A 26,515-nucleotide genomic window follows, 5' to 3' on the forward strand; every position below is an offset into this window, starting at 1 on the left:
ATAAAGAAAGGTATTTTCAATTTGGAGAAAATACAGTGTGCCAACTGAAGATAATTTCAACGTTATTTTTTAAAATTAAGATGAAATGAACAGGTTACAACCAGTAAATAAAGAGCGACTTAACCCTTTTGTTACCTCATTAAAATTATTCACTGTTTTTAAGTTCATTTCTTGCTATTTAGATTCTGGAGAGAATCTTGACCCGCGAAATGGAAGATCTGATTTTGGGTCCTGCTGTACTACTCACAGGGTGCTCATACATCCTCTTGAATTACTCACAGTCTCTGGGGCTTATTTTCCCCCTATAAAATTGGAATTAGGATACTGGCATTGAGTAATTTAGAGGGTTTTAGTGAGGAGCAATGGAAATAATATATAAAAAAATGCTTTGTTACACACAAAGTCCTGTGCAATTGTAAGGTATTACGTTTAATATCAGAACTCAATAAAATTTCTATATTAATCAAAATAATCTGCAAATGGTTCTAAGTACCTATCTATACTTGGCACTATATATTCCAAGATAAATATATATGGCTCTTAGGTTCAAACTGTCAGGCTGTTTGGTCCACATGGAATAACGTAGGGTGGGGATGGATTCCCCACCTTCACCTTCAACTTCATATGCTTTCCTATTGCAACTTTCTAGATCCCTGTTTATTATCACATTAAAAAAACCCAAAAATACTTAGTAGTAACCCCTGAAGAATGACTACAACTCTTTAGATAAAGTGAAGTAAACGTGTGCTTCTAATTAAGTTTAGTTGTAGAGCAAATTAGAGTGCATACTTTGTAAAGCAATCTAAAGGTTTCATTAAAAATTGTAGAGAAGTAATGATAAAATTATAGTGGTAAAGCTAATGCCAAAAATTATTGCTCTGTGATGGTGGCATCCCAAGCCTTACATTTTGTCCTCAGGAATTCCATGGGTTGAGTCAAACTATACATTTTTTTCTCCACAAATTTTACTGTGACTAGCAGTTGTTTGAACTTTGCTTTTGATCATTTTCTAGTGAGGAGGTGGAGGGGATTTGTTCAGGGAGAGTAAGAGATTCACTCATGTCTTTTAAAACTATACTTTCTTCAGGGTAGACTCTGTCTTTCAGGAGAAACTCTGACACTCTTCTTTCCCAGCTGCTTTGCAGGGAGCCGGTGTTCCTGGTGAACACTGTGTCCTGTGGGGAGCATTTTGACAAATCTCTCTTTAGCTGTCTTATACATGTATGAGACATAAGAAATTTATGAGTAGCTAGAGTGTAAGAAATTGAATGACAGTGCTTACTTCCACTTTCTTTAGCATATTCCCAGAACCCCTCATATACTATTTTTGCATAGACGAGATGCTCTGCAAAAGGAGTAATGAATATAAAAACATTCTCCTTTCTTTTTTCCTTCTCACTCAATGGGTCCACGTTGGTTTCATACTGAAGTAGTTCAGAAGTCAAATTGTTTAGCTTTACTATTGCCCTTTCTAAAGCGGCTCAAACCTACATATGAAAGCAAATCCCAATATGTAAGCCTCTGTGTGGTTAACATTTCTGTCTACTCTCTCAATAGTATGGATTTAAGTGATATTTTTCATGGTGTCTGGAATGAAATGTAGTGATTCATTGTCATTGTTTAACAGAACTAATATGGCATAAATGCTGTGCTGATCCTATTTTTAGGTGCCTTCACCTGTCCTCCCATCATGTAACAAGTCTACATAAGAACATTTTAAATATGTGCATCTGTTTGTGTTCCTAGTTTGTACAAGTGGAATGACAGAGTGGCGTACCAGTTAGAGTGCAAACAACCTGCTACTTTCATTCCTAATAACGTCATACTTACTAAACACTAGTTCCACTCTCTATGCATGTCCCACCATTGCCACATTTCATTAAACTGCAGGGAGAAGCATGACACTGGCCAACACTGCGTCCAGCATTTGGGTGGCCCTCGGGATTTCCCAGTCCTCTGAAATGGCCATCCTTCTCAGTGCGAACTTGAAGAGTGAAAATACAGCCTTGAAGAAACGCAAAAACACTTCGTGTTAACAAACAGAAGAAATAGAAAAAACAAGAAGAAGGTTATTTTTCATTTTTAAAGTAAAAGTTTTTCAAAATAAAGTAATACATGTAAATTTTAAAAGAAATATAAGAATACAGAAATGCGCAGAGAAAATTTTTTTAAAAAGTCATTCATGATATCACTTCACAGCAGACAACTATTAACATTTTGGTGTGTGTGTGTGTGGTATTTTTTCCATGCTTAGTCATATTTTCTTTTAAACAAAAATGCAATCTGCACTAAGCTGTAGAAAATATAATATTATACCAAAAAGTTGAGCATCATAAATAACATTAACTTTTTTCTTGTAGCGTTAACTATTTTTAAGTGATGACATATTTCCTTATATCAAAATATATTTAATAAACCTATAATTATTATACCATTGACTCATTTATACTTTTTGCTATTAGAAATAAAGTTGTAATGAATATCTTATGTGTATATCTTTGTCCATTTAAATTTTTTTTCAGTACATATTTCTAGAAGTAGAATTACTAGAGGAAAAGATATAGATGCTTTGAAGTATGCCTAAGTGTCCCCCATAGATATTTTTCACAACTGGACTCAGGAGACTGGGATACCCCTTTCTTCACGGGCACTACCATGCCTGGGATTACCATTCCATTTCATTTTTACATGCGATAGCTAATAAAATATTATTTTACTGTTTTTGGTTGGGTATCAAAAATATTTTAACAAATTTATTGGTCATTCATAATTTATATTATAGTTTGTATTTATACTATATAAAGAGAGTCTCATATAATGAGGACATTAGCTATTTGTGATATATGGTAAATAAACTTTCTCCAGTTTAATATTTACCCCTCAATTTTGCTATGGTAGTTTTTTTTTTTTTTTTTTTTTAGGTAAAGAAGTTTATGTTGTCACATTTTTCTCTTTTTTCTTTCAGAGATTTTGCTTTTCTATACATCTTTAGAAAGAACTTTTCAGCCGGGAACGGTGGCTCATGTCTGTAGTCCCAGCACTTTGGGAGGCCGAGGCGGGTGGATCACGAGGTCAGGAGATTGAGACCATCCTGGCTAACACCGTGAAACCCCGTCTCTATTAAAAATACAATTAGCTGGGCGTGGTGGCAGGTGCCTGTAGTCCCAGCTACTCGGGAGGCTGAGGCAGGAGAATGGCGTGAACCCCAGAGGCAGAGCTTGCAGTGAGCTGAGATTGCACCACTGCACTCCAGCCTGGGCAACAGAGCGAGAGTCTGTTTCAAAAAAAAAACAAACAAAAATAACTTTTCTACCCCAAGATTAGATAAATATATGTAAATAAAAAGGACGGTTCAGTGAAGAATTTGAAATGAAAGTGTTTGAAATCCTGAAATGTATTGTAATTTTACTCAGCTCCTTTAGCAGTTACTTATAGTTTATTTGCAAAGTTCTTTCAAATAAATAGGAACATCAACCAGAAATAAGGTCTTTAAAATGATAAAGGCAAGATTGAATTTTATTTTCAAAACTTTTTTTTTGGGGGCATAAAAGGCTTTCGTTTTTTTTTTTTTTTTTTGTCATTGTTATACTTTAAGTTCTAGGGTGCATGTGCATACCTTGCAACCTTGCAGGTTTGTTATATTGTATACATGTGCCACGCTGGTGTGCTGCACCCATTAACTCGTCATTTACATTAGGTATTCCTCCTGATGCTATTCCTCCCCGCTCCCTTGACCCCATGACAGGCCCCAGTGTGTGATGTTCCCCACCCTGTGTCCAAGTGTTCTCATTGTTCAATTCCCACCTATGAGTGAGAACATGCGGTGTTTGGTTTTCTGTCCTTGGGATAGTATGCTCAGAATGATGGTTTCCAGCTTCATCCATGTCCCTACAAAGGACATGAACTCATCCTTTTTTATGGCTGCATAGTTTTCCATGGTGTATATGTGCTACATTTTCTTAATCTAGTCTATCATTGATGGACATTTGGGTTGGTTCCAAGCCTTTGCTATTGTGAATAGTGCTGCAATAAACATACATGTGTATGTGTCTTTATAGTAGCATGATTTATAATCCTTTGGGTATATGCCCAGTAATGGGATGGCTGGGTCAAATGGTATTTCTAGTTCTAGATCCTTGAGGAATTCACTCACTGTCTTCCACAATGGTTGAACTAGTTTACAGTCCTGCCAACAGTGTGAAAGTGTTTCTATTTCTCCACATCCTCTCCAGCACCTGTTGTTTCCTGACTTTTTAATGATCAGCATTCTAACTGGCGTGAGATGGTATCTCATTGTGGTTTTGGTTTGCATTTCTCTGATGGCCAGTGACGATGAGCATTTTTTCATGTGTCTGTTGGCTGCATAAATGTCTTCTTTTGAGAAGTGTCTGTTCATATCCTTTGCCCAGTTTTTGATGGGGTTGTTTGATTTTTTCTTGTAAATTTGTTTAAGTTATTTGTAGATTCTGGATATTAGCCCTTTGTCAGATGGGTAGATTGAAAAAATTTTCTCCCATTCTATAGGGTGCCTGTTCACTCTGATGGTAGTTTCTTTTGCTGTGCAGCAGCTCTTTAGTTTAATTAGATCCCATTTGTCAATTTTGGCTTTTGTTGCCATTGCTTTTGATGTTTTAGACATGAAGTCCTTGCCCATGCCTATGTCCTGAATGGTATTGCCTAGATTTTCTTCTAGGGTTTTTATGGTTTTAGGTCTAACATTTAAGTCTTCAATCCATCTTGAATTAATTTTTGTATAAGGTGTAAGGAAGGAATCCAGTTTCAGCTTTCTACATATGACTAGCCAGTTTTCCCAGAACCATTTATTAAGTAGGGAATCCTTTCCCAATTTCTTGTTTTTGTCAGATTTGTCAAAGATCAGATGGTTGTAGATGTGTGCTATTATTTCTGAGGGCTCTGTTCTGTTCCATTGGTCTATATCTCTGTTTTGGTACCAGTACCATGCTGTTTTGGTTACTGTAGCCTAGTAGTATAGTTTGAAGTCAGGTAGCATGATGCCTCCAGGTTTGTTCTTTTTGCTTAGGATTGTCTGGGCAATGTGGGCTCTTTTTTGGTTCCATATAAACTTTAAAGTAGTTATTTCCAATTCAGTGAAGAAAGTCATTGGTAGCTTGATGGGGATGACATTAAATCTATAAATTACCTTGGGCAGTATGGCCATTTTCATGATACTGATTCTTCCTGTCTATGAGCATGGAATGTTCTTCCATTTGTTTGTGTCCTCTTTTATTTCATTGAGCAGTGGTTTGTAGTTCTCCTTGAAGAGGTCCTTCACATCCCTTGTAAGTTGGATTCCTAGGTATTTTATTCTCTTTGAAGCAATTGTGAATGGGAATTCACTCATGATTTGGCTCTCTGTTTGTCTGTTATTGGTGTATAAGAATACTTGTGATTTTTGCACATTGATTTTGTATCCTGAGACTTTGCTGAAGTTGCTTATCAGCTTAAGGAGATTTTGGGCTGAGACAATGGGGTTTTCTAAATATACAATCATGTCATCTGCAAACAGGGACAATTTTACTTCCTCTTTTCCTTATTGAATTCCCTTTATTTCTTTCTCCTGCCTCATTGCCCTAGCCAGAACTTCCAACACTATGTTGAATAGGAGTGGTGAGAGAGGGCATCCCTATCTTGTGCCGGTTTTCAAAGGGGATGCTTTCAGTTTTTGCCCATTCAGTATGATATTGGCTGTGGGTTTGTCATAAATAGCTCTTATTATTTTGAGATACATCCCATCAATACCTAGTTTATTGAGAGTTTTTATCATGAAGGGCTGTTGAATTTTGTCAAAAGTCTTTTCTGCATCTATTGAGATAACCATGTGGTTTTTGTCTGTGGTTCTGTTTATATGATGGATTACATTTATTGATTTGTGTATGTTGAACTAGCCTTGCATCCCAGGGATGAAGCCAACTTGATCATGGTGGATAGCTTTTTGATGTGCTGCTGGATTCGGTTTGCCAGTATTTTATTGAGGATTTTTGCATTGATGTTTATCAGGGATATTGGTCTAAAATTCTCTTTTTTTGTTGTGTCTCGGCCAGGCTTTGGTATCAGGATGATGCTGGCCTCATAAAATGAATTAGGGAAGATTCTCTCTTTTTCTATCGATTGGAATAGTTTCAGAAGGAATGGTGCCAGCTCCTCTTTGTACCTCTGGTGGAATTCGGCTGTCAATCTGTCTGGTCCTGGACTTTTTTGGGTTGGTAGGCTATTAATTATTGCCTCAATTTCAGAGCCGGTTATTGGTCTCTTCAGGGATTCAACTTCTTCCTGGTTTAGTCTTGGGAGGATATATGTGTCCAGGAATTTATCCATTTCTTCTAGATTTTCTAGTTTATTTGTGTAGAGGTGTTTATAGTATTCTCTGATGGTAGTTTGTATTTCTGTGGGATCGGTGGTGATATCCCCTTCATCATTTTTTATTGCGTCTATTTGATTCTTCTCTCTTTTCTTCTTTATTAGTCTTGCTAGCAGTCTATCCATTTTGTTGATCTTTTCAAAAAACCAGCTCCTGGATTCATTGATTTTTTGAAGGGTTTTTTTGTGTCTCTATCTCCTTTGGTTCTGCTCTGATCTTAGTTATTTATTGCCTTCTGCTAGTGTTTCAATGTGTTTGCTCTTGCTTCTCTAGTTCTTTTAATTGTGTTGTTAGGGTATCAATTTTAGATCTTTCCTGCTTTCTCTTGTTGGCATTTAGTGCTATAAATTTCCCTCTACACACTGGTTTAAATGTGTCCCAGAGATTCTGGAATGTTGTGTCTTTGTTCTCATTGGTTTCAAAGAACATCTTTATTTCTGCCTTCATTTCGTTATGTACCCAGTAGTCATTCAGGAGCAGGTTGTTCAGTTTCCATGTAGTTGAACAGTTCTGAGTGAGTTTCTTAATCCTGTGTTCTAATTTGATTGTACTTTGGTCTGAGAGACAGTTTGTTATAATTTCTGTTCTTTCACATTTGCTGAGGAGTGCTTTACTTCCAACTATGTGGTCAATTTTGGAATAAGTGTGATGTTGTGCTGAGAAGAATGTATATTCTGTTGATTTGGGGTGGAGAGTTCTGTAGATGTCTGTTAGGTCAGCTTGGTGCAGAGCTGAGTTCAATTCCTGGATATTCTTGTTAACTTTCTGTCTTGTTGATCTGTCTAATGTTGACAGTGGGGTGTTAAAGTCTCCCATTATTATTGTGTGGGAGTCTAAGTCTCTTTGTATGTCTCTAAGGACTTGCTTTATGAATCTGGGTGCTCCTGTATTGGGTGCATATATATTTAGGATAGTTAGCTCTTCTTGTTGAGTTGATCCCTTTACCATTATGTAATGGCCTTTGTCTCTTTTGATCTTTGTTGGTTTAAAGCCTGTTTTATCAGAGATGAGGATTGCAACCCCTGCTTTTTTTGTTTTCCATTTGCCTGGTAGATCTTCCTCCTCCTCTTTGTTTTGAGCCTATGTGTGTCTCTGCACATGAGATGGTCTCCTGAATACAGCACACTGATGGGTCTTGACTCTACTCAATTTGCCAGTCTGTTTCTTTTAATTGGGGCATTTAGCCCATTTACATTTAAGGTTAATATTGTTATGTGTGAATTTGATCCTTTCATTATGATGTTACCTGGTTATTTTGCTCATTAGTTGATTCAGTTGCTTCCTAGCATTGATGTTCTTTACAATTTGGCATGTTTTTGCAGTGGCTGGTAATGGTTGTTCCTTTCCATGTTTAGTGCTTCCTTCAGGAGCTCTTGTAAGGCAGGCCTGGTGGTGAGAAAATCTCTCAGCATTTGTTTGTCTGTAAAGGATTTTATTTCTTCTTCACTTATGAAGTTTAGTTTGGCTGGAAATGAAATTCTGGGTTGAAAATTCTTTCTTTAAGAATATTGAATATTGGCCCCCAGTCCCTTCTGACTTGTAGAGTTTCTGCTGAGAGATCCGCTGTTAGTCTGACGGGCTTCCCTTTGTGGGTAACCCGACCTTTCTCTCCGGCTGCCCTTAACATTTTTCCTTGCATTTCAACCTTGGTGAATCTGACAATTATGTGTCTTGGGGTTGCTCTTCTCGAGGAGTATCTTTGTGGCGTTCTCTGTATTTCGTTAATTTGAATGTTGGCCTGCCTTGCTGGGTTGGGGAAGTTCTCCTGGATAATATCCTGCAGAGTGTTTTCCAACATGGTTCCATTCTCCCCGCCACTTTCAGGTACACCAATCTGATGTAGATTTGGTCTTTTCACATAGTCCCATATTTCTTGGGACTTTGTTCATTTCTTTTTACTGTTTTTTCTCTAAACTTGTGTTCTCGCTTCATTTCACTTATCTGATCTTCAATCACTGATACCCTTTCTTCCACTTGATCGAATTAGCTACTGAAGCTTGTGGATGCATCACGTAGTTCTCATGCCATGGTTTTCAGCTCCATCAGGTCATTTAAGGTCTTCTCTACACTGTTTATTCTAGTTAGCCATTCATCTAATCTTTTTTCAAGGTTTTTAGCTTCTTTGCGACGGGTTCGAACATCCTCCTTTAGGTCGGAGGAGTTTGTTATTACCGATCTGAAGCCTACTTCTGTCAACTTGTCAAAGTCATTCTCTGTCCAGCTTTCTTCCATGCTGGCGAGGAGCTGCGATCCCTTGGAGGAGAAGAGGCACTCTGATTTTTAGAATTTTCAGCTTTTCTGCTCTGGTTTATTCCCATCTTTGTGGTTTTATCTACCTTTGGTCTTTGATAATGGTGATGTACAGATGGGGTTTTGGTGTGGATGTCCTTTTTGTGGTGTTGATGCTATTCTTTTCTGTTTGTTAGTTTTCCTTCTATCAGTCAGGACCCTCAGCTGCAGGTCTGTTGGAGTTTGCTGGAGGTCCACTCCAGACCCTGTTTGCCTGGGTATCACCAGCAGAGGCTGCAGAACAGCAAATATTGCAGAGCAGTAAATGTTGCTGCCTGACCCTTCCTCTGGAAGCTTCATCTCAGAGGGGCACCCAGCTGTATGAGGTGTCAGGGCCCCTACTGGGAGGTGCCTCCCAGTTAGGCTACTTGGGGGTCAGGGACCCACTTGAGACAGTCTGTCCATTCTCAGTTCTCAAACTCCGTGCTGGGAGAACCACTGCTCTCTTCAAAGCTGTCAGACAGAAACGTTTAAGTCTGCAGAAGTTTCTGCTGCCTTTTGTTCAGCTATGCCCTGCCCCCAGAGGTGGAGTCTACAGAGGTAGGCAGGCCTCGTTGAGCTGCGGTGGGCTCCACTCATTTGGAGCTTCCCAGCCACTTTGTTTACCCAGTCAAGCCTTAGCAATGGTGGACGCCCCTCCTTCAGTCTTGCTGCCACCTTGCAGTTCAATCTCGGACTGCTGTGCTAGCAGTGAGCAAGGATCTGTGGGCGTGGGACCCTCCGAGCCAGGCACGGGATATAATCTCCTGGTGTGCCGTTTGCTAAGACCATTGGAAAAGCACAGTATTAGGGCGGGAGTGTCCCAATTTCCAGGTACCATCTGTCATGGCTTCCCTTTCTTAGGAAAGGGATTTCCCTGACCCCTTGCATTTCCCTGGTAAGGCGATGCTCCACCCTGCTTCAGCTCACACTCCATGGGCTGTACCCACTGTCCAACAAATCCCAGTGAGATGAACCCAGTATCTCAGTTGAAAATGCAGAAATCACCCATCTTCTGCGTCGCTCACGCTGGGAGCTATAGACTGGAGCTGTTCCCATTCGGCCATCTTGGAATGATCTCTCCAAATGTTTTCAAAAACTAAAAGCATGAAGTAATTTCTCATGGTGAAAAAAAAATGGGTTCAGTTATGGAAGATAGAGAATGTACTTTCCAACTTAGTTTTCACTGGCATTTTTACTGACAAGCACCATTCTCAACATGCATCAATATTTTCTCCTTATGATAGAGCAGTGATTGTTTTTCCTCAGTCTTAATCTTTGTTCTTCCTCCAAGTACTGCCATTTACTATTACACACACACACATGCCATCACCAAAATACTGTGCTGACTGAAGAAATGAATGAATGCTAGCTGCTTTACAAATGAATAACCAACTAGCTCGATTAACAAAGCAGGGTTTACCATGCCTTTTACAGAGTGAAATGCACTGTGCAGAAAGCAAAAGTGTAAGTAGATGACAGAGTCAAGTAAGTCTGAGTTCAAATATGATCTGTGCCACATAATGGCTACATGATGCAAAGTCTAACTGAAGCTAATCTTTTTACCTTTAAAATGAGGACAAAAGTAGCTATTTCATGAGTTAGGAGGAATAAATAATATAAATAAACTGTCTGTGCAATGCCTATAAATTAGTAGGTCCTGTGTTCCACACCACCATTCCACCCTCTATCACACTGTCTCAGATATCTTCTACTTCTACTCCATAAAATTGCAGATTTCTTCTTAGCAAAAATTATGGGATGCTAATACTGGACTTTTAAATTTTTTTATAATCATACACCAGAATACTTTGTTAAATGACTATAACTTAATGTCTGGAAGTGTTCATTTTAAACCGTTTCTTTTTTATATGGATAAATAAAGTGCTTTTGTTATAAGGAACTACTGAAATATGTTTTTGGCTAAAAATGTGGCAATGCTATATTTAGAGAAACATTTAGCCAATAGAAATAGCAAAATGCATTTATTTTACAGAGAGATGCCTCATGTCAGTCAACATATCATGTTTTTAAAGCAATTGGAGTGATTAAAGTGGAAGACATTTGTGAAATATATATTATTATATATTATGTTATTATCATAGATAAATTATGTTATTATATTATTAATATAGTAGATAAAACATTATCTACTATATTATTGTTAATATAGTAGATAAAACATGACCTGCTTCGTGTAGTACCATGAAACAGACATTCAGTACATAATATATATATCCTGTATGTGCTATGGAGCCATGAGCCATGTGTATATTGAAAATTTGACTGACTAGGTACCAAATAAGTAATAGCTTTTTTTTTTTAAACTGCAGAATAGCTTTTTTTTTTTTTTAATCCTGGGTTTTTAAATTGTTGCAGTAAACTGATTACATTTTCCCATATGGGCTCTTCTTTGAAGAATCTCGTATGATTAAAAAAAGGAGAGAGAAAAAAATTGAACTCACAAGAAACCAAAAGTACTGACTGTGTTGGCTATTTTTAGATGAGAATAACTCTCATTTACAGGGTTGTTAATGAATCTGAATCTATCTCATGTCCACTCTATTCAGAGTAGTAAATATTTAATAACCTCCATATCAATGAGCAGTAGTTGCTGTGACACTAGAAGCTTATGTAAAGTCCAAAGGGTGGTTAGGGTTGGCATCGAGGTGAGTTGGCAAACAGAGTACAGGACTGTACAGGACTGTGCAGAAGATTTTCATAGGCAAGGCCTGGAAGTAGCAACTATTACACCTGCTGACATCTCACTGGCCAGAACTCAGGCACATGGTCATGCATAGCTGTAAGAGAGTCTGGGAAAGATCTGGTAACAACATGTCACAAGCATGTATTATGTGAAAGCACCATTCCAGGTGCTGTGGAGATCTGTTATCAGTAAAAACTAAAAATCCTATTTTCCAGAAGCTTACTAAATTCTAAATTAAGACATACATTCTCTAGCTATATAATTATATTAGGTATGAAATACTAAGTGGGAAAAGACTTGGTGCTCCAAAGACTTCAGAAAGAGCTCACTCTCAATGAGTGAGCTCAGAGAGTGGGCTCTCATTGAGGAGGTGTGATTTGAGCTTGCTTTCCAGGCAAATGGAATTTGAAGAGGTGGAGAATGCTGATTTAAGCACGGGCCCCGAGGCAGGGAAAATAAGACATACAGAGAGGCAGTGGCTAGATATAGTGATAGTTGATTTTATGTGCCAACTTGACTTGGCCATGGGGTGCCCAGATACTTGGTCAAGTATTGTGTGTGTGTGTGTGTTAGGATGAGATTAACACTTGAATTGATAAACTGAGTAAAGCAGATTGCCCTCCCTGATGTGGGTGGGCCTCATTCAATCACTGAACACCTAAATGGAACAAAAAAGAGGGAATTCTTCCTGCCTGATTGCTTGAGCTGGGACATTGGTCTTTTCCAGCCTTTGTACTTGGACTGAAACATTGGCTCTTCTTGGGTCTTGAGCCTGATGGCTTTCAGACTGGAACTCATACCACTGGCTCTTCTTGTTCTTAGGGTTTCAGACTCAGGCTGGAGCTACACATCAATTATCCTGCGTCTCCAGGTTGCTGACTGTGGATTTTGGGACTTCTCAGCTTCCATAATCATGTGATCCAATTCCTTATAAAAAATCTCTCTCTCTCTCTCTCTCTCTCTCTCTCTCTCTCTCTGTGCACACCTGATTGGTTCTGTTTCTCTGGAGATGTCTGACTAATACAGATAGATTTTATTGAATTAAAAATCAGTGGAAGCAAGATAAGTATAGAAAAAATACATAGGTTTTGGAATGCCAGGGGTGTTAGTCCATTCTCACATTGCTGTAACTTACTACCTGAAACTGGGTAATTTATAAAGAAAAGAGATTTAATTGGCTCATGGTTTCACAGGCCATGCAGGAACCATGGCTGGGGAGGTCTCAGGAAACTTACAGTCATGATGGGAGGTGAAGAGGAAGGAGGTATGTCTTACATGGCTGGAGCAGGAGGAAAAGAGTGACGGGGGGTGATACATAGTTTTAAACAACCAGATCTCATGAGAACTCACTATCACAAGAACAGCAAGGGGGAAATCTGCCCCCACGATCCAATCACCTCCCACTTGGCCCCTCTTCCAGCACTGGAGATCACAATTTGACATGACATTTGGGCAGGAACACAAATCCAAACCATATCACCATGTAAAAAATTCAGTTATTATTCTAGAGTTGACAGAGTGTCTGTTGTGTTCTAGAGCAGGAAAATGGTATAATTCATTAGCATGGCAATAGTGTTATGATGTGTCAGTTAATCAGGGAAGGGTGAGTAGTCAAAGTTGACAGTAAGCCTGTCGTTCTAACTTCAGTTGCATCAGAATCACCTGAAGAGCTCATTAAAATACATATTACTGAGCCCCATTCCCTGAATTTCAGGTTCAATTAGAATTTGCATCTCTAAGAAACTTCCCAGTGATGCTGATATTGCTGGTCCAGGGACCACATTTTGAGAACCACCGTACAAAGGATTCAAACAAGTATTGGAGGGACTGGTAGCAATAGTAAAAGAAATAAGTAAAGAAGCATATTCAGAAAAGGCATTTGTAGTGAAGATGAGATGTTTCACTTCAGTTATTCTGCTTCTATAGCTGCCTTTAGCACAATTAACAGCTCAGCAAGATTATCTACAGGCAACAGAACTTCTAGTGAAAGGACCCAGCTTATTTTCACTTGTGGCCTAACCAGTTTTACTTGTTTCTTCCCCTCATTCCTCCTTTCCCTTCTTCCATATCTTCTTTTCTTCCTTCCTTCATTCCGTTCCCAGTCTGAGACCACCATTCATGAGCCTCATTCTGAGAACTCTGCAGCTTTGTAGCAGATGCAACTTTGGAAAGCAGAGGAGAGGAGAACTGCTCTTATTAGGGCAGATAAAACAGTAAGGCACAGCGTATTTGGAAGATGTAGATTATTTAAGGTGGTTAGTCTCAATACCTTTATGAGCATTAAAGGTCATAGAAAAAATAATGGTTCATTATAAGCCATTTTTTAGGACAAAAACAAATGGGCTTTATTAGCAGTAAGGATTTATATTTTAGATCACAAACTTTGGATTAGAGTTATTTATCAAGAGTTTATAGGAATTGGCTGGGCACGGTGGCTCAAGCCTGCAATCCGAGCACTTTGGGAGGCTGAGGCAGGCGGATGGCTTGAGCCCAGGATTTCGAGACCATCCTGGGCAACCTGGAAAATCCCTGTCTCTAATAAAAATACAAAAATTAACTGGGTGTGATGATGCAGTTCTCAAGTTCATGGAGAGTAGGCCAGACCTGGTTGAGTGACTGAGAACACCATAAGAACAGACCTTTGACCAAGTACCCTGGGACTAAGATCTACCGAAAAGCTATTTTCACCAAATGAATTGTTATAACAATTTAAAGCATGTCTGTATTTTATAACTCTACTACAATATAAATCAGCTTTGTAAGGATGTGTTAGCTGGGTTTAGTGGCTCAGCTACATGAGAGGCTAAGGTGGGAGGATTGATTGAGCCCTGGAGATGGAGGTTGCAGTGAGCTGAGATGGCACCACTGTACTCCAGCCTTGATGACGCAGTGAGACTCTAAAAAAAAAAGTAAAGTAAAATAAAAATAAGGAGTTTATAAAAATGTAAAAGCCTAGATCAGATAATATTTTATTGCATAATTTAATTGTAATTCTAAGGACAAATGTGATATCCTTACTCCAACTATTAAATTCTTTCAGAAAATTCCATTTGCTTTGCTTCGTTATGATTAATTAACATGGTGGCTTCCACATCATTCTCAGCAAATTAACCCAGGAACAGAAAATGAAACACCTCATGTTCTCACTCATAAGTGGGAGTTGAACAATGAGAACACATGGACACAGGGAGGGGAACATCACATACCGGGGCCTGTCAAGGGGTGGGGGGCAAGGGGAGGGAAAGCCTTAGGACAAATACCTAATGCATGCAGGGCTTAAAACCTAGATGATGGGTTGATGAGTGTAGCAAACCACCATGACACATGTATACTATGTAACAAACCTGCACATTCTGCACTTGTATCCTAGAACTTAAAAAAAAAAAAAAGAGATAATTTAAAAAATATATGGTGGCTTCCAAATCTGGGAGGCTTGTTAAAATGCAAATTTTTAGACCCCACTGTAAAGATTTCAATTCAATAGTTCTTGGGTAGGGTTCAGAAATCTGTGTTTTTAAGAAGTTATCCTATATTATTCTTCAGAACCAGTAGAGATCAGCTTTGGGAACCATGGATTTATGGGACAGTTGCAATTTGGTTGTCATGGTAAGTTGGTAACAATACACCATGATTTATAATAAATAGTAAAAGTTTAGAGTGGAGGGAAGGCAGACATTAAGAGAGGATCCAAGAGATGAATAATAAAATTAGGGGATCTCAAAGTCCTGAATTTTCTATAAGACTGTGGCATAAGTGGCAATTCCCAAGAAGACTTGCCCAAGATTCCCATCCTCACTAAGGACTGTGGCAGTTGACATACTTCCAGGAGTGTGCAATCTTAGTGTTTCTGTAAGAGAAAGGGCCAGCTATGTGTGTGCTGATCTCATTTGAATACAGAACTATTTGAACACAGGAAAACAGACTGTAGCAATAAGATTGCTCACCCAAGCACAATGTTGTCCTTAATCCTCTTGGCTTGCTCTGGCCTCTGTGGGCTACCCCTTGGTGGTATGGATGGGTTGACTGCAGTCTGTCTCTTGCCTTTTGAACTCCAAAGTTAGATGGAGTTTCAATTTTTACTGTGACTCTTTGAAGTCTACCCTGCTCAGCCTATTTTAAAAAGCACCCTGTATAAACAATTACCCATAATCCCGATTCCTTTAAATCATGCTCTCCATTTCCCTTTTCCCATTGAACTTATCGCATTATACGACTATATAATTAACTAATTACATTTAGTGTTTATCTCTCCAACTAGTTATTAAGTGCAGAAATCTTTGATTTGTTCATTGAAACATCCTAAACATCTAGTACATATGTAGTAAGTGGTCAATAAATAGTAAATGAGGCTGGTCATGGCCTGTAATCCCAGCACTTTGGAAGGCCAAGGTGGGCGGATCACCTGAGGTCGGGAGTTCGAGACCAGCCTGACCAACATGGAGAAACCTCATCTCCTAAAAATACAAAATTAGCTGGGCGTGGTGGTGCATGCCTGTAATCCCAGCTACTCGGGAGGCTGAGGCAGGAGAATCACTTGAACCCAGGAGGCGGAGGTTGTGGTGAGCCAAGATTGCATCATTGCACTCCAGCCTGGGCAACAAGAGCGAAACTCCATCTAAAAAAAAAATAGTAAATGAATGTTTCTGATTAAAATCAAACTTTGTTCAAGTCTGAAAGCAATCCATATAGCTGGTTTGGGAGATAGAAGTATACCTTTAAAATATTTTTTTCCCTCAACATTTGAAATAAGTAGGTATGATATAAAAAATGTCCACGCCTTACCTTGAAAACCATTTTTAAAATCTGCTCCATTTGGTAAGAGATCTGGAGTGTATTCACTGTAGCCACCTACATAAAACTGACTGAAGACATTGAGACCAGCCAGTCTTCCTGGGGCGATAATGGATTTATTTTTGTGATCATCTACCTTCAAAAGGGAAAAAAAACCTATTAAAAAAGGAATTAATTCCCCAGGGTGAACTGTTAAGATACTCTTTCGTTATTTCCCATTAACTTGGCATGAAAAATTTACAAAGACCTGAATTTTGAAGAAATAAAAAACACGATACCACTCAATTCTCTGCTTCTCTGCTGGTGTCTGTTACCAGGGATATATTAATATAGCAGTCATGGTTTTGCATTTCAATCAAAATCAAAGTTCTTCAAAGATTAGGTGCTGGCATCCTGCTGATTCCCCTCCATTTAGCCTTCCTCCTCTTCTATCAATTCTCCATAGAACCACCGGAGTCATTTATCAAAAATTAGAAATCAACATGGTACCCACCTTCCTGTTTTAAGTAGCTCTTCATAGTTCTTTAGATAAAAATATAAACTTCTTAGCACATCTAAGCCCTTTGATAATATAGACCTTATCTGTCTCTAACCACTTCTCTTGCTCCCCCATCCTCCGATCTGAAAACCATGCTGAACTACTTGCATTCCTTAAGCTAATACTGGCCATTGTTCTCTTTCCTAACTTCTATTTGAAGTTACGCTCAAGCATCACCTTCTCTGGGAAGCACTTTCTGAATCCTCTCTCTCACCCTTATCTGTGTTAGTAATCCCTCTTATTTGTTCTCACACCACTTAATTGTAATCATCTCTCTATTCCCCTAGTTGGTACAATAGTTTGTGAACTTCGTGGATGTAGGCATCATGGGCTATTCACCTCCGTATCTTAGCACAGATCCGACAATATACTAGTGCTCTCAGTTTGTAGAAGAGACGAAGGAATGACTCTTTACCTTCAGCCAGCCCTCTTGGAAGAACTTCCCCAGATGAACAGTGTGGACTCCAAGGCTCAGATTGAGGGGCTCGCTCCTGATGCTTGCTATGCCAGACCCCAGGTTATAACTATAAACCACACTGCCATTGAGCAGGCCCACAGCCAGGAAGTCATCGCCATTCAACCCTGGAATGAGAAGACACATGGGGAATGCTCACTGAGAGGAAATTCAGGAGTTCCATCAGCTTTATTTTACTGACTGGTTCTGAATTACAGATCAGTATGGTAAGTTATAATACACATTTAGTCTCTTGTCAGCATTTAGGTATATGTGCAACTGGGTATTGTTATTCCCAGCCCCAGAAACAGAGCACCAAGAGTTTATGTCTTTGAAGCCATGAGGGTTCTGGTCAACCTGGGGAATGATCAATGAATAACTAAAAAGTTGAATGGGATTAAAATCTCCTTTTGTAGGAGTGAAATTCAGTGTGCACTTTACAATAAGAAGAACTTCACAATGGAGTAGAATTGCTCTGGTAGCTAACGAGATTCAAAAGGCTGAGATGACCTAGCATCAGCTTTGAAGTTCTTTCTATGATTTGAGAATAGTATAAAGACCAATTTATTCCTGTGATTGCTCAGAATGTTATCATTATTCTATTACAAAAGCTCTTAACCATGCCCCATGACCATTTAAAGGTGGATTGTTTCTGTGTTCCCCCTTCTCTCTCTCCTTCCATTAGTTCAGAGCCATCCATGCAGTATAGTGAGTTCCAGGACCCAGAACACTCAGGAGACAGTTCTTAAAGACCCACGGGACAAGGGAAGTGGTTGGGAGAGACCCAGCATTAATCACTAGGGGAAGGTGCTAGCAGTATCCTTGGCAGGATTAAGAAGTTCCGGGATGATCCGTTGGTATATCGCAAGAGATCTGTTCACAGGAAGCAGGGACCCAAATACGTAACCCAGCTTCTGAAAGGTGTGTTAGTGGGTGGGGCAAAAGAAGAATTCAATACTGGGGCTAGCAGTCAGGAAACTGAGGCAAAGACTGCTGCTTAGAGGAAGAACGTAAGAATCCCCTAGAAGTAAGAGGTTTAAGCATGGGAGAAAAAGCTGAATTGAGTCCTTGACATAGAAAAAATTTATTATGAGTATGCACAGCCTCCTCCTTCTGCATTTATAGGAATGATGCTTTGTCTGTTGACTGGGTTTCTATTGTTACTTTGATCAGGGTAAAGGAGAGAAAGCTCTGCAGGGATGTAGGTTTCCAGATAGGGTGGAGAGGTGGGCTTCCTGAGGCACTGGAAAGTGGAAGACAGAAATATTATTTAGAGATACTTGAACGCTGCCTCTGCTTTTCTAAAGGGTCTGCCATGGGCCCTGAGCAGGGTTACTTTTGAAAGCTCTCTAGGTGAGTCTAATATATACAGTCATGTTTAAGAGCAACTGTATTAAGTGACCTACCATTGACCGAGTACATTGGGAACTTATGGCAAGTCTCTTTTTCACTTCCTCAAATTCTGGTGATTTCTTCCCACCTGCAATGCTGAATCAGGTTAGCTGGGTTGTATATTTAAAACGGAAAGTTCAGTGTTTCAAGAGAAAACATAGATTCAGGAAGGCAGTCAGAAAGGCAGAAAGGAGAAAAACTATTACTAGAGATTGGAGATAGTCTTTCAGGCAGCTGTTGGGATATAGAAGAAATTGGGAGAGGTGGAGGAGGAAACATGAGATTTTTCTGTGGGTTGTGAATGGGAATTTTTCTGAGAGAGTCTAGAGGGGATCTGAATTGTCTTTCAAATTGTCCAGGTTATGGGAGTGGAGCCAGTATTGTGCCAGCTGAACTGTAAGGTAATGGGAGGGCATATTCATTTCAGCTATATCCTTCTTTCCTTTCTGCCTTGTGCTCTCCTTCCTCCAGTTATGGAGAGCCCATTTCATGCCAGGAGCATCATTATTATCCTTAGGTCCTTGACCGCCTGGTCAGGAGGAGATAGGAGGTTTGTTTCAAGTTCCATGAAGAGCAGAATAGAAACAAATGGGGGCAGCCATTAAGACAGGGTGAGGAGGAGGGTTAGGAAAGCAAAAAGGTGATTTTTGAGTCGGTTTCTGAGCTTACCCAGAAAATGACAAGCAAGAGCTTGTTAGATGAAAAAAGAGGATACAGTGAAGAGTGCTGTTTAAATCAGAAGGGAGAACTTTGCAGCAACCCAGAAGGAGCAGAGAAGAACAGGGTATGTTTAAGAACTGCTGGGGCCGGGCAGGGTGGCTCACGCCTGTAATCCCAGCACTTTGGGAGGCCGAGGCAGGCAGATCACGAGGTCAGGAGATCGAGACCATCCTGGCCATCCTGGCCATCCTGGCTAACACGGTGAAACCCTATCTCTACTAAAAATACAAAAACAAAATTAGCCGGGTGTGGTGGTGCATGCCTGTAGTCCCAGCTATTCGGGGGGCTGAGGCAGGAGAATGGTGTGAACCTGGGAGGTGGAGCTTGCAGTGAGCCAAGATTGCACCACTGCACTCCAGCCTGGGCGACAGAGCGAGACTCCCTCTCAAAAAAAAGAAGAACTGCTGGGATGTGGGCTTGACTGGCATTTAGTGCCTGTTGCAGGAAAGGAAACTGAAAAGGGAGAAAGGGCTATATCTTTAAGGGTCTAACATGCTGCAATGAATGATGTAAGTATTTTACCAGAGACTCTTAGGAATCATGAAAGGATTTTGAATAAGAGAAGTGTATTAGATCTGGATGTTAGAAGAATCTTCTAGTAATGTTGAGGATAGAATATGGAGGTACATAAGGAGGCTCACTGGAAAGTCATTCAAGTGATTCAGAAGAGGAAATGATACTGAAATACATTAAACACCTAAATAAATTAAGGTAGTGACAGAGGGGTCAGAAAAATGGCAGGAAATTTGCTTGTGATTTGGAAGGAAAATTTGAAAGGACAGATCAATTTGGATGAAGAGTTGAGGAAGAGAGAGAAGGTGGTTCTGCAGAATCTGGCTTAAAGAACCAGGTGCAGTGGCAGGGTCAGTCATGGAGTTAGGACCCTAGGAAAGGAACAGTCTGGGGGAAAAGGCTGAGTTTAGTTTATAGGTGCTCCTGCCTACAGACCTGTCCCAGGGCAAAGGACTGGGGATGCACCAAGAGGAGGGGATAAGGAGAGCCAGGGAACCAATCACCCATCAAGCAGATGATAGCATACTATTCCCATGCCATGAGTCCATCAGGTTGCTTTCCTTTCCTCTGTTACTCCTTCAACTCTTGATCTTCCCTGAGTATCAACTCTGGTAGTAAATGATGGAGTAGATAAGAGGAAGAAAAGCAGTTTACTGTCACAGCCGGTACCTGGAAAGTGACTTGGAATTGCTCTAGAGTGTTTCCAAACCTAGAAGTCCTTTGCAATCATTTAGGGAATGGTTCAAAAATACCTAATGTAAATGACGAGTTAATGGGTGCAGCACACCAACATTGCACATGTATACATATGTAACAAACCTGCACATTGTGCACATGTACCCTAGAACTTTAAGTATAATAAAAAATATATATAAAAACAAAAATACACTTTCTAGAACCTGTCTTATACCACTTGCATGAGAATCTTTGAAGCTAGATCCTAGAAATATTTTTTGAGAGAATCCCCAACTGTTTTTTTTTCGTAATAAGGCCTGATTGGTATTAGTAACTGTAAGAGGGCCAAGGCATGAAACTTGTGCAGTTGCATGGGGCTTTAAGTTCCAAAGGGCCCTGTTGCTTGGTTTAATGCTCTGTGTCACTGTCTTGAAATTCTTAATACTTTTATCTTTGAACTGTGTTTTGAAAGTGAAGTCCATGAAGCAACAAACATGAGTGGTAACAGAGAAGACCCCTAAATACAATATGCATGTTTGCTCTTTCACATGTAAGGCTTGTGATATCCCACAAGAACAAAATTCCCACAGTACTGGGAGTTCAGTGATAACGCAAAATGAGTACAAGGTAAATATATTATGTTTAATGACTAAGTGGGGGATGTGACAGCCCCAAGAGGCCATGCTCCATTTAGGCCAGAACTTACTTCAAATGCAAGAAGAAGGGAGTGGTGGTCTAAAAATCATGAATCATCAAGGAACCCTATTATTTCATCATTACTCCTACTACTTTTCTGTATTAGCTAATTATTTACACTGAAAATGATGATAGAGAAAAAAAACAGAAAAAGAGGGAAGTCCACAATTCCTTTTCCTCTCACTCCTACCTTACTCATCAGTAGCCAAAGGTCGAGAGTGTTGATAGAATGTGTGCATATCAAGAACTGAAATAAAGACGTTAACTTAAATTTGTGTAGTGTTTCTGGTGTTTTGTTAAGAAGGAAGTACATATGCATGCACAAGCTTTGAAAGATCAATTGTGTAATTTTGGTGATTTTGCATGTGCATTAAATACTTTTCTATTTGCATTTTAAAGTGGCATTGCACAATGTAAAAATGAATGGTAAATTTTAATATTTTTAATTTTTTAACTTAGAATGACATAAATGCAAATAAAAGACATTATGGTGACTTTCTAAGTTAAGCTTAGTCATCCTAAGCTTATTCTTACTCATTCTAAGTCATTATAATGTTGAGAGATCAGTGAAGAAAGAAAAATGCTTTATATTTTAGTATCTTTAACGGCATTTCTCCCTGCTTTTTGAACAAGGGAGTTTGCCTTTTTATTCTGCAATGGGTCCCACAAATTATCTAGCTGTCTCTCCTTGGTGTCATCATAAAACAAATCAGGAAAGAACAAAATGAAAATGAGACCTTCCTGAACATTTGAGGCCGCTTAGAGCCTTTGTATGTAGATGAGACACTGAAACCTGTCAGGGCAGTATGTGGGGGTTGATGCTGATGCACACATGGATGTCTGAAAGCGATGTGGCTGCTAGGTGGTGGAGCCTGAGTCTGAAGACAGCTTGGTTCCAGAGCCTGTGCTCTTAAACAATGTCCATGCAGCAGAGAAGGAGAAACAAGTCTGACTGGGGTTGTGCCCCTCTCTCCCACCTTCAGCACCCCCTTCCCAAATGCTTCTCTCTGGGAAATAAAAAGGGATAATAATATCTCTTCAGATTATTCTAAGGATTAAGTGAGATTTAATGTGTAAGCATTAGCCCACTGCCAACCTAGCACATAGTAGGTACTCAATAAATGCATATTTCTTTTCTCAGCAACTCTGGCCTGACCATAACTTTGTGTACCTTATTTCATTCCCCCATTTTATAAAGTCTGGGAAGCAGGCATTCCTGGCTCCTAGTTAGCCTCTTGGATCGGGAACAGGAGTAGTACAATTTTTCTTTCTTTCTTTTTTTTTTGTTTGTTTTTGCTATAGCCCAAATTGCTTCAGTGCATTACTTTGATCCAACTAAAAATTTTGGAGGATCAAACATGGAGGTGAAATGAAATGACTTGAAGGCATCGTTTTTAAACATCTATTTATGTCTTATGTCACTTTCCTGGAATTTCTTGTAATGGGACTTTCTTGGCTTAACAGCCCATAATAACATAAGCAATGGCATATTCAAACAACCACCAATGCTATAGAATTATTTCATTCTCAAATTTAGCTTTCTATTAAACATTATTCCATGAGTAGCTTTGGGAAATATATAAGCAATTTATATTTTTATATTTGTCAAGTCACAAAGCAACAGGTGATAATCCACATTTGTATTGCCATGTAGAAATGTTTAGCAATTGACATAGTGAGAGTTTTTTTCATGAAAAGAATTGGAACCAAGCTCATTTGGTATGCAGAACACAAACCCACAGTGAATCTTAATGAAATCAGCCTTAGGAAGATTTTTAGACAAAGCAAGAGATACTTGTTGGATATTACTTCAGAGCTGGTGCTAAGAAGGAAGGATTTAGAGAGATTATGGTTGTGCAAGTAGTAAAAAGAGGAGGAAGGAAACAATAGGAAGTGACTCTACTTGAATAGTAGTTAAGCATAACAAGATCTGGGAAGTGAATAAAAATCCTTTTAGAATGTACAGGAAAAAAAAAACTGGATCTCTCTTTGGCTAGAAAGAAAAGTCATAACAACTCCATCAGCACCATTAAGCAGTGAGTTTCAAAGTGAGTATGTTGTGGCAAGCCATGCTTAGCATTATAACAGCAACTCATAAGATTGGTTAGAGCAAATCTCATGGGGGAACAAGATGAGATGCTGTGATCAGAATACCATCTGGCCTCATAATGCACCAAGAATAGTGATTTATTAATGGAAGCAAGGACTTAGTCTAGGTGAAGAAGTGGATGGTGGCATTGTTAGGGATGGGAATGATGATAAAACATGGAAACAAGGTGAAGGATGCTGCTATGAATATTCTGAAAGAAAAGAGCAAAGTAGTTGAGACAAGAGTGTCAGGACATTCTAAGCAGTCTAATATGGGTTTTAAAAGTTTGATGCAGAAGGTATGGGTGGTAGTGATAGTAACAGATCTTAAATATATACAACCTTGGGAGCAAATATGAAAAAATGTTTTTGTTGCAAGCATATAATTATAGTTAAGCTTATGGTATTTTTTCCCTAAATTACTTAGGTCTGCTTGCAGGATTTTTCCGTAGGTGGTTTGATTTTAAACCTAAAGGTTTTACTATTTATATTGGTAGTTCTCCAACCTGGCTGAACCTCATCAGCACAGCCTCTGATTTAGTTCGCACTTATGAACAAGAAGGGGAAATCTATTATATAGGAAGGAGGAAAAGAATCAAAGGTTTCAGAGAGTAAGCCCAGGAGAAACTGTGCAAGTCAGTTTGACCTGAAGGAAAAAGAGAGAAACATAACAAGGAGAGAAAATTGTCAGAACTGCGCGGCAACCCTGAGTGCCTTATGGTAATCATTATGAAATTCTCATGAGAAAAAAATATGCCCATGAAGTAACTGTAATTAGTAGTGGTCTAATTAGTTCTACCTTGAAGGATGGCCTGGAAAAGAGTAGCTAGTGGTTCAAGCCATGGATTCATTAATGAAACCCTCAAAGGATGCATAAAACTCATTTATAAAAGATGTAATTCAAGTCTGTGCTTTGGAGAGACTTTCGAGGCACACCTGTCCTGCTGTTTCTCCTACTGATTCTCACTAATCATTGTGTGTTGTAAGTTATGAAGCGGTACATGCTTGTGTTCTCACTTGATGTGCTTAGGGCATACCCCAGAAATTAGAACTACTTGTCTGGAAGTGGCAGAAGTTCACTCTCAAGTTCTTTACATAAGGGTTCAGAATGGTTTAGAAGCTGTTCCTCAGATTGTTCTGAAGGGGCATATTGGGACTCTAAAACATTTATATAGACAGTGCTGTGAAATCCATGTGTATTTCAGCATACTCCAGTTAATGCAAAGGTTAATGTTGTGACTTTTAACATCATAGAAACATGGTAATACTCATTCAGATGATCCATCAGTCTTTTAATTCCAATAGATTAAATTTCCTAAAGTATTTCATTTAGAAGGAAGGACTTAATAGTAAAGGAATAATAGTTGTAATTTGTTATTTCTTCAAACTATTATTCTAATATGGTAAAATAGTATTATTTATTAAATTTAATTTATTCCTCTAAATATGATAATGTACTTTGCAGAGTTCAGCAAAGTCCCAAGTAGTACAAGGACATGAGCGTGTAATCTTGGACATTTTGCTAATTTAAGTTCTGGCTGCTCACTTCCAGTTATCTCACTCTTTTGAAAAACTGGTAAAGATAACACCTCATTGGATTGTCTCTAGGAATAACTTCAAATGTTTTAAAAGATATTTCCAAATGGATTAAGAAATTCTAAGTGACAAGTAAATTTTTCTTCTCCCTTCTTCCTTTCCTGTCAAGGCTGAAAGAGAAAATGTAAGAGGAGCCACAACGATGGTGCTGTGGTTCTCCCACCAAATGAATATTGCTTACAGAACGGCGCTTAATTACTGGTGGGAGTTCCCATCTGGAGGAACGTTTTGTGAAGATATTTTTGCAGCCATTTGATTATAGTTCTAGGGCTTGTAATGCCTTTTGATTTCTGAAAGAAGGAAACGATCTTTTGATTAAATATTCTTAATATAACAAAACAATGATTCTGCGACAGAGACACCAAGATGAACCTAATTGAGTTTCAGTTGTCTTTTCAACTGGCTATGAGAGGGTATATTCAGTTTTTAGGAAGAAAGTGAAATTAGATATGAATGAAAAGTTAGATAAGTGTGAAAGGTCTTAGGAAAATTATAGAAGTTTATGCAATTAGAATCAAAACTAAAGTAAAACAAAAAATATATATCTAGGTTGATATGTGAGAAACAAGACCCAAATGAGTGAAAGTCCTTACTGCCAGAACAGGATGTATTAAGTGGTATAGGATTCTAGACATTTGAGCCATTTTTATCCCATATTCAGTTACAGTCTCTACTTTAGGGGATGCTAAACTAAAATTAAGATGACTAAAGATTTTGGATTAAATCTTAAAGAGCATATAGTCTCTGTTTATCTTAGATCTGTACAGCTCCTGTTCATAGTGGCAAACTTTTGGCTTCCTGTTCTGTTGATGTGACTGTTCAGGTATGGATATTCTAGAGTTTTGAGAGCATTAGAACCATGTACAGCCATGACAATGATGTTTCATCATTAGCCATTGAGCACAATGGATACAATATAGTGTCTACCTCATGGGATTAAAACCATTAAAATGTAGGCAATGTAGACTGGCTCTTTTTGTGGCCAAATTAATGTGGTGTCCTGACTTCCATCTGTGCTAGTGAACAGACAGTGTGGAAGGGTTGATAGGAACAACAAATCCAGTGCTGTGCTCAGAGAATATGAAAATGTGATAAAACGCATTTCTTGGGGCTACATATGGCCCACATTTTTATATCTCTTGAGCAAAAGGAGGTGAGACTAGAAAAAGTGGCAAATCTGTATCTGTCTTGCTGTCAGAGATGAGACTGTGAAAATAAGGGATGTAAGCACCAGTTTGTGGGTAAACTTAAATTTCCACAAGATGAAACCACATGGGCTTACTGCAAGTATAGAACGAACTTGAAAATGTGGGCTTGTAGTTGATTGATTTGCACTTGGCCCCTTCTCTTTTTGTTCTCTGGATGTTCCCCTGTGAAATCAAGGTTACCCACTTTGAACCATCCTTAAATGTATATTCCCTCTTCAGAAATACATTTGAAAAAAGATGGGGGAAGATTTGCAAGTATCTATATATCTTTGTCATTTCTAACCCTGTTTGAATACTAGTCACATGTGACAATTTTTATGTTTCTCAGTCAGTCGGGAAAGTGAATAGCTTAACTTCTTTTTAAACTATTTTAAAAGACTCAAATAATTTAAAACAGACAATTTTGACATTATAGTACAGGATATTTGATTCCATGAAAACCAAGACTTGATAATTTGAGGTTCTCAGGAAGAAAATTCTCATGATTTCT

General features: G+C 38.9%; 1 protein-coding gene across 1 annotated transcript in view; it reads right to left on the bottom strand.

Annotated features, from left to right (window-relative positions):
• Positions 1-26,515, bottom strand: part of EYS (eyes shut homolog) — a 1,986,267-nt gene that overhangs the window by 52,996 nt on the left and 1,906,756 nt on the right. The window contains 3 exon segments of the mRNA NM_001374351.1: positions 1,831-2,005; positions 16,137-16,281; positions 17,099-17,265. Coding sequence (NP_001361280.1) covers positions 1,831-2,005; positions 16,137-16,281; positions 17,099-17,265 — 487 coding nt within the window.

The sequence above is a fragment of the Pongo abelii genome, chromosome 5, assembly GCF_028885655.2.
Source record: "Pongo abelii isolate AG06213 chromosome 5, NHGRI_mPonAbe1-v2.0_pri, whole genome shotgun sequence".
NCBI lineage: Eukaryota > Metazoa > Chordata > Mammalia > Primates > Hominidae > Pongo > Pongo abelii.